The sequence below is a fragment of the Nannospalax galili genome, unplaced genomic scaffold (assembly GCF_000622305.1).
Source record: "Nannospalax galili isolate Female #2095 unplaced genomic scaffold, S.galili_v1.0 scaffold45, whole genome shotgun sequence".
Classification (NCBI taxonomy): domain Eukaryota; kingdom Metazoa; phylum Chordata; class Mammalia; order Rodentia; family Spalacidae; genus Nannospalax; species Nannospalax galili.
Genome location: NW_008355775.1, coordinates 774,554 through 783,867, shown reverse-complemented (window position 1 = coordinate 783,867; position 9,314 = coordinate 774,554). Strand labels below are relative to the sequence as shown.

At 38.7% G+C, this 9,314-nt stretch overlaps 1 protein-coding gene across 1 annotated transcript in view; it reads right to left on the bottom strand.

The window, feature by feature from the left end:
- Positions 1-9,308, bottom strand: part of Edil3 (EGF like repeats and discoidin domains 3) — a 482,626-nt gene extending 473,318 nt beyond the window's left edge. The window contains exon 1 of the mRNA XM_008853285.1: positions 8,710-9,308. Within this exon, the coding sequence (XP_008851507.1) occupies positions 8,710-8,776 (67 nt within the window). The 5' untranslated portion in view covers positions 8,777-9,308. The remainder of the gene's footprint in view (positions 1-8,709) is intronic.
- Between the last annotated feature and the right edge of the window lie 6 nt (positions 9,309-9,314).

The following is a 9,314-nucleotide window of genomic DNA, read 5'->3' as shown; positions in this document are numbered from 1 at the left end:
AGATAAATACTTTTATTGCAGTAACAAAATAAAAATATATTCTAAATTGATTTTCATAGAGTTACATGATTGAAATTTACACTGAAATCAAAACTGGTACATGTGATATTAAATAGCAATTAAACAGTGCAGAAGAGTGGGAAATGTTCTAAAAAAATATATAGAATTCATGTTATAATAAAATCAAATGGTAAGATCTTGACCAAAGAACAAGTGCTACAAACCAGTCCCAAGTGTTCCTTCCCTTCCTCCCTCTCCAGTTTCTTTTCTATTATTATTAGTATTATTATTAATTATTATTATCAATCAAATTTACTGAATGCTTTCTCAGACCCTAACTTGATCCTTTGCAAATCCATATAGTTATTTTCTCTAATATTCCTAATAGTTATGCATGCTAAAAGAAATGTTATTTACCCTTTTGACTAAAAGAGTTCATTTGTTTCCCCCCCCCCATATGCAGAAATAGCTATGTGCCACTTTGTTACTCAAAGTTTAATTTATTGAATTGTTTGCTTTAAATTTCTTTAAAATTCTTTAGTTATTTAGAATTTGAATTACTGTCCCCAAAGAATAAGCATGATTTTCACCTTCAAAAATAATTACCAGTTTATTGGTGGTTGAATAGCATATATGTGTTTTATAAACAATGAAATCATTATACAAGATATCACCAAGATATACTATGTGACCCTTATTGCAACACAGGGTCATTTAGTAGTTTAGTGCAGACTTGCTCTAGAGTCTAACTTGCAGGATATTAGCTGTGTGATCAAGGCAATTCTCTTTATATCCATTTCTCATTAATTTGTCAGTAAGAGCAACACCTGTCTGATTAGGTATGAGTATTATACAGGATACCACAATGCTGAAACATGTCACATGCACCTGGTAGACTTATTTACCCCACTTAAAATGCAATTTGAATAGATGTCTCATATTAAGTTGTCTAGCAAGAGGTTTTGCTGATATTGTGGCAGATTTCATATTAAAAGAGGAGAGAAATGATATAGCCTGATGCCTGAAATATGATTTATTTTATAAAATTAAAGAAAGGAAATTGTCAGAACTCTGTCACTGACAAAGGACACACTCTGTTACTTAGAAGTAGCATTTCTTGTGTTTGAAGATTCATAAAACTTTAAAAACAACTTAAATCCCACCTGTGATTTAATATTATATTTTTATAACTGTTCTGGCAGAGTGCTGAGCAGTACTTTCAGAGTAGGCTCATTGTAAGGAATAGTTATATAAAAAGTAAGAAACAAAAAGAATTTAAAGTTTCTGAAATATTTTTATCTATTTTATATATAATATGCATACATACATAGTATGTATACACACACATATATAAAATGTATGTATATATCACATATACATTTAAAGGCATACTTCTATTTAAAATGTGCAATTTTTTCCTAAAGAACAGTGATGTTTGCTTGGGTGTGAGCAATAGCTCCATTCAATTAAGAGGAAGTTGAGAACTGATTTTCGTATTTTTGTTTGTTTTTGTTATTTCACCCAACACTGTCCTAAGTCCTGACTCTACAGAAAGCAGATAATGTGAAATGAGAACTTGAAATATTAATATTAAAAGATCTGAATTATGATTAGGCTTTTCTTTGTCAGAAAACATTCCAAGAAAGTTAGAGTTTACAATACATGAGTTATGCTTTAGAAGTAAAAAAGACAACAGGAAAAGTAAAGTGTGTAAAATTAGAATTCAAGTAGTAACTGAAGAGAAAACTGTGAGGGGGAGGTTATCAGATTTAGGACAAACAGACTCAAACTTATAGATCAGAAATGTCTATGTATTACATGGACAGATTGATCCATTTATTTCAAAAAAGAAAATTCTCCAATCCAATGATTCTACTTAACTGTTCTGAATTTTGGGGGTAAATGTCAGGAGCCCATTTTGCCATAGCTGGCCTCATAATCTCCAGTATGAGCAAAATCTAAATGGTCATCCTGAGATCAGTACAAGAAGGGACTTAAAGGATTATTCTTCATCTAAAAATAAACCACTTTGTCAAATATGAAGCATAAACCTCTAGGACTGCATAGTGGTCTAACCCCATTTAAAACTTGTCTTCTACCTGAGCACATTGTCATCTGACAAGGGATTAAAACCTTGCCCTTCCTGCTTATGAAATAAATGAACGATTTTTTTAACACAGATCAGTTTGATACAGATTTGTCTTAGAAAAGAGAAATGGTAAAGGAAGTCAGTCTTCTACATATAATCATCACATTCTGAAGTGCTTTAGAGCATTAAGAAGTCTTCACCAATATTCTTGAATATAAGTCTTCCCTCCTTACTGATACACAGTAAATCTTCTGTTGTGCACATTTGACACAGTTATTATCACTTTATTACTGTATATTTTCAAATAGAAAATAGCAGTATATTTTCTTTTACAATACAGCCCAGTAATTATAGAACATCTTATCAGAATTCTGAGGCCTATTCCTTTTCAATAAAACTGTTTTATAGCACTGCCTTTGATTATACTAGGTAAAACTTGTAAAGAACATTTTCTCTGGAATGCTGGAAATATAAAAGTTATTCAATAAGGACATTTCCCAGATGTCCATCTCCTTTGCAGTTAAGCAATGTGCCAAGTTTAAACACATTGAGCAAAAGATGTTGTTAATAAGGTAGGTATTTCTGTGTCTTTGTACCCCTAAATGATTAACATAGCCAGTGAGGTTTTCTCTAGAATGCATGATCAATACTGACACAGTTAAAATATTCTTCACTGAGTAATGCTTTTAAGTATTCATTTTCTCTTACCCTCTCGCTGAATGTTCCTGCTTTTTTTACATTGTAAAATATTGTTGTTTCTACATTTATTTCTCCAGTTTCTTCTTTGCTTAACAGTTGACATCTTTATTGCTCAGATTGAGCTGGTATATCATTCATATGCGTTTCAATTTCTGCATGCACTTCACATGGGAATTTGCAAGTCAAGATAAATATAATACATAATCTAAGGACCAAATGTGACATCTACCCTAGGAGGTGAGGAGCTTCAGATACTTTTTTCCTCCGTTCCCAGCTATGTGTTATGTGGGTGGAACTGTGAAGCAAGTGAAGTCTTCACCTTAGGGTGCAAATGAATTACCATCCAGTTGATAGTTTTAGGCAGGACATTGTGATCAAATTGAGCCATAAATATCATGAGTTGTTGTTTAATTCACATCCCAATTGATTTTCAATGTTTTAAATCAAAGGGTATGGTAGGTAGAGCTTTGTAGTCTCATCCTCATTTTTTTCTTCCAAGGAAAATATTGTAAATTTCATTATTTTGTAAATTTGTAATGTTTTAATAACGATGGAAGACTGTCATATTGATTTTACTGTGGATGCTGTGTCCCAGTTGTGGCAGAGAGAAGAAAGAAGCAGATCAGGAGAGATGAAAAGGGAGATGTTTTTAAAATTTTAGAGAATATTAACATATAAAGAATGCTACTGAGAATAGGTCATTTGGCATGCCAGTGGCCATATTATTAAAAAAGAAAACCAGAAAACAAAAAGAGAAACAACTCAGAGCAAGTGTGTAATGGTGACTCTGTAACAAGGCTTTAAGGGCAATATTAGTATATGTTAAGATAAATTTTTGATAAAGATTAATTAAAATGTTTCAAGTAACTGATAAATGTTGTTGTATAACAAGGATGTGCATATGCACATTAATAACTGCCTCAAAGACAAAACTTTTATCATGTCATTTAATCTCCTTTGGCCATATGATTCATATTTGTTAGAAACTTGCAAGCTCCATGAAATAATCACTTTTAAAAAACAGATAAGCACTCATCTCTTTCCACACATCTGATGTATGCAAATATACAATTGAATGCATAAATACATGCAAATCATTATAATAGAATTTCTACCTATGGCACTTAGAGTAGGTATAGAGAAGAAGCTTAGAAACCATGCTAGAAATTTCAGTAATGATTGTTTGACCACAAGTACATCTTAGTTCTAAGTGAAGGTCCTTGGAAAACACTCAGGAGACCTTTGAAACGTAATGGTTTGCTCCAAGTATGTGCTTCATTGTTTGAGATAGAGCGGTGCCCTTTCCAAGTTAAAATTCTATCCTGTAAGCAATTAGTCCTTAGAACTCACCCTTTCCATCTTTTTCATGGGAGGGACGAGAGAGATCATTAGTCTCATAGATAGTAGAGAATATTTTATGTGCATTTTCAGGATAGCATTTCCTATTTATTTCTTTTACTTTTATCAAAGGTCTTCAAAATATCTCCATTGATTATTCTGACACCTGCTGGTGAGGCCAAAGTTGATTCCAGCCTTTTCCCTTCAACAACTCTGGAAAAAGGTTTTTATACATATGTCTGGGAACAATTAAGTGTTCATTTCCATCATCTTAGAAATATTAATAAACATCATAATAATTACTCCCACTTCACATAAACAGTTATTTGATTCTGTGAACATACACGTTGGCTTTAATTAAAAGATATCAGAGTCAGTACAATGACGGTGGTAAATAACAAATACAAGAAGAAATATACCAGCACCTTCATGACAAAACAAATAAAAATAGAAGAGTTAGAAGATTATGGCTTTGGTTTTATACATTTTCATAAAAGCACCAAATTTCTATCTTTTTAATAAATAAAAAGTAAATTTGATTAGCTATGATAGAAGCCTTACTACTGAATGTATATTTTTAAATTTGCCACTTTTTGCTCAGTATTAACTCGTGATTTGCTTCTAGTTTAAACTGAGTTCTGAAGCCTACACGTTTTATTTATTTATTTATTTTTTGGCAAGGATACAATAAAACTACTACATGATAAATCATACTGAAAGCTATTGCACCTGCAAGTATGTGCAATAAACAATATCAGCACCACTTTCTTAGGCTTTAGAAAACTCTCCAATGGTTTAAAAAATGTGCAAAAGTGATAACATATACAGTTCATGATGTCATTAGAAACTATTTAAAAGATGAAACATCTTAAGAATCAATTACCCCATTAACAATGCTATTGTAATAACCAGCAAGAAATAAAGAGCTTAGAGTCATTTAGGCATAAAAATCCACTAAACATGTTTTGTAGTGGCATTGAGTCACCATGCAATTTTGTTAGGCATTTATATTTTATTCCTTTATATTGCTATAATTTGATGAGTAGGAAATAAATATAGTTTATATGGACATTAACCTTAAGATATTTGATGAAAATCCAAGGTATTTTTAAATTGTAAAATAACCCTGAATTGGTCTTTAATTTTCATACTTTTCATACTAAATTTCCATTATATTCTTATCTTTTTTTAAAAATCATGTTATTTCAAAATACGAGGCTTTAATTTAAGGACGAGTTCAGAAATACATAAATTTGCCTTCTTAGGAAAACGTTAGTAACTTTAAGATCAAGGATGCATCTACACTGAAGGACACTTGGGTATAAACACCTGAATGGATAAGACTCAGCATGTATGGCAGAGTGTATAGGATTCGGTGGGGGCATAGAGGGAGGCATGGATAGGGGAGGGGTGTCTGGATTGGAGTGATAAGTGTATGAAATTTAAAAAGCTCAATAAAAAAATGAAAAAAGAAAGATCAAGGAAGGAAGAATGAACAACTTCATTTTACTCCACCATTGATTATTTTAAATATTTTCCACAATAATATACATTGCTAAGTAAAACACATTTCAATGCTAAGGAAGCAGTTAAGAAATAATCAGAACTTTATCAGTCCCAAAGGAGGAATTGTGTTTACCGTGGCATTGTACGGCTTAGCAAAGACTTTGCATTAGTATCAAACAATCATAGCATGGTACTTCATGTTCACTTAGCGCTATATCCAACCCAATATTTCAAAATTAATCTCAATGCTTCACTTTGAATCTGATGTTAGCACTTATACCTTAAAGCGTAAAGTTAATGGCCATGTGAATTAGGTGCTGAAGACACACAAAATCCCACAGAATCCTGTTATTTCAGCTTAAATGTTGCTGTGCTAATCACAGAAGCGAAGCAGAGTGTCATCTGGAGTGAGACTGTTCAAGCATTAATCTCTTCTCATGTAGATTTAACTAAAATCACCATTGATTAAAAGACAGAAATGCAACGTGATTCTCAGTATTTAGGGCACATCTAGACATTGTTAGATAGTGCCATTTGCTTAAAGACAGATACAAACTGCAGACACAGGGATAGATTGTATAAGATGTCATGTGATTGTTGCAACTGTATGCATGTTACTGAATTTGTTAGGGCAACCCTCAATGATGAATAATTTAGGAGTTAATAAAATATCCAATCTGATCCATTGGTTTAATTTTAAAATAAAGGCTTCTGATAAAAGGAATTACATATCACTATCAGATTCCAGGCTCTAATACATTTAAATTGTAACCCACACGTAGGGAAAACACTAATTCCTGTAAGACCTTAGGTGTCTTAAATAGCTAATGGGGGAAAGAGAGACAGTATAAAAATCGGTGTTGACACTAGCTCAGTAGTTTTCACAAAGTTTAATTGTTTGGGATTGTCAGGCAAGCTCTATTCTGCCTTCTGCAGAGATCAGGAATAAAATAAAAATGAGAGAAGTGCAAGTTTAACCACAGGAGCTTAATGCAAAACAATTTTCTTCTTTCCCAAAAGCTCTCGCCCTCCACCCACTGGGTAGCTTACAAGAGGAATCTATTGAAGAATCTGAGGAATAGGCTTTCTGAGCTTTGCCTAGAGGTCCAAAATGCAAAGCCCAGGCAACATCTCCTGTCGGTTTGGTAGGTGGCATAAGCAGTGCCCTCAGCGAGGGCATCTTCAAGCAAAAGCTCAGCTCAGGGCAGCTGGAACTCTCCTCGCCCCCGGATCCTATAACCAGGCGCCTGCAGGCAAGCAGGATCACTGAGTAGGTCCTCTGGCATCCTTGTTGCCCTTCACTTATGATAGGGAACAGATGGTGGAGGTGGTACAATGTATCTCTCTCTCTCTCTCTCTCTCTCTCTCTCTCTCTCTCTCTCTCTGTGTGTGTGTGTGTGTGTGTGTGTGTGTGTGTGTGTGTGTGTGTTTCGGGTGGGAAAGGAGGCGGGGAAGGAAGGAGGAGAGGGAAGTGCTGCGATTCTTCCTTTTCCTTCCTGCTAAGGCTGCAAAGTGCAGAAGGAATCCAAACAAGAAATAAAAGAATGGAAAATACTGGCTTTGGGGACGTTTTCTTTTCCTTAAGCTGGGGACTAGGCAAGCAACGCGAGAATTATTTCCATTTGCTAACCTTCAGTGAGGTTGTGGGGTAGTGTCTGAGGGTAACTATCAGGGCAGTTGGACAAATATAGTCGAAACAGGAACCCACACTCACGCCTACATCCCAAGAAAAACAGCCACATTCTTGGGGGAGCAAGGAAGACCTAGACAAGGTGCCGTCTCGGATTCCAGCAGGCTGGGAGGAGAGGGCATCTGGATCACAGCAACACTTGGCTTCCAGGGCAGTCACCTAAGAGGATCTAAAGCATATAGGTGGTGCATGGTGGATCATGTAGAATATCCACTCAGTGTCTAATCCCAAATGGATTTGAATCAACGCATTTTTATTCCAACTACTTCTCTAGACCCACAGTGTTTTAAAGCTGTATAGTTCGATCTAGAACTCCACTTGAAGCTGTCTGTGGAGGATTTCCTTAGCTGCGGATGCCTCAGAAGGGACCGCCGGTTTCAGGGAGACCAGATAGGGCACAGCTCCCCAACACCTCTTTGAACCCTTTCTTCCTGCTGGACTCCTCCCTGGCGCTAACTCAGCCCCTGTCAGCTAGCTTCTGGACCAAGGTCGAGACCAGAATTTGTACTGACAAGTCTTACCTCTCAGAGGACCAGAAAGTCACCTAAGCAACTCAGCAGGGGACTCACGGGACTTCTGTGTTACTATCATTATTATTCTTTTAAAAATTGATTAGTTTTGTTTCCTTGTTCCCTATTTTCATGCAAGTCATGAAAGGCACAGTTGGACCAGTTCTAACAACTTTTCGGCTCCTGGGTCAGGGGCGCGAGGTTGGCGATCACCGCACTGCTGTTACCAAGAGTTATACTCTCACCCAGAGGAAGTACAGGCAAAGCTCAGGTCCCCTGGGGTTAGAAGAAAAGCGGTTCCTGGTAATTGATGCCTTGCATTCAGAAGGAGGAACAGAGAGAAAGCCGGTGACTTTGTACACCCTACTCCATCTCATCCATAGTCCGAACTCTCAATCTAAGGTTTGCAGACCACTCAGCCCCCGCCCTGCGTCAGAGTCCAGCATCCAGGAGCCCAGCGCCATACCATTACCCAGACTCTTCCCCTCTTCCTGCATCTATAGATGATTGCCAGGCACACTGGTCCCCACCAAGCCCCCCATCACAGCCGGGTTCTGTGTGTCCCGAGCCAGCATCATCCACACATTTGCTAGTCATGTGTCGAGTGACAGCTAGAATGGCTGATTTTGAGAAACACCCACCACCCCTCAATCTTCTTTTCCTAGATCGCACTGCCCTTCCAGCACAAACCGGAGCACTCCACTCGGACTTTGTTAGCACTTTCTCAGGGCATCCAGGGCGCGTCGCCTCCTCCGAGCCGCCCGCGGCGCTCGCCCTCTGGGACGCGCAAGGAGGACCTACTCTGGCCACCTGAGAGGTTTTTCCCAAGGGACTTCCCACCCGTCCGGAATTCAACGACCCAGGCCCTGCCACCTCACCTTTGCCGAACTGGGGTACACCGAGGCTGAGACCAACCAAGAGCCAAGCTGCTACCAAGCGCTTCATGATCCGGTCCTCCAGACGCGACCCCGGCTGGGCACAGTGGCGAGGTGGCACCGCAGGACAGCAGTAGACCCCGCCTCTGTCACAGAATTCTAGAAGATGTCTTCTTCCCTCAGCGCTTTCTCAAATTCTTGGAGAGGGTAATAAAGAGTGATGGCCCGAGAGAAGGGGTCCTCCCCTTTTGCCTGCGCTCCGGTATGCGGAGGTGGGTGAGCTGAGGAGCTTCTGGGGCGCAGCCTGCGCTGCCGTGGGTCCTGGCCGAGGCGCGCCGGGCGGGGCGTGGGCTCCAGCCGAGGTTCCCGGACTCCCGGGATCGCGCACCGCGGAGCGGGCGGCGCACTGTGGGTGAAGCGCAGGGCTGGCGCTGCTCTCGCCGCGGAGGCTGCAAGGCTTCTGACTTGGAGAACAATGAAGCGTGAGCTGGCGGGGAGCTATCCGGCAGCCAAGAGCGCACTGTGTACAAACAGAGGCGGCGTGCCTGTGAGCCCGAGGCTATCAGGCTGGCTCAGTGCTCTGCGGGCGTCCGCCCCCTACCCGCCCT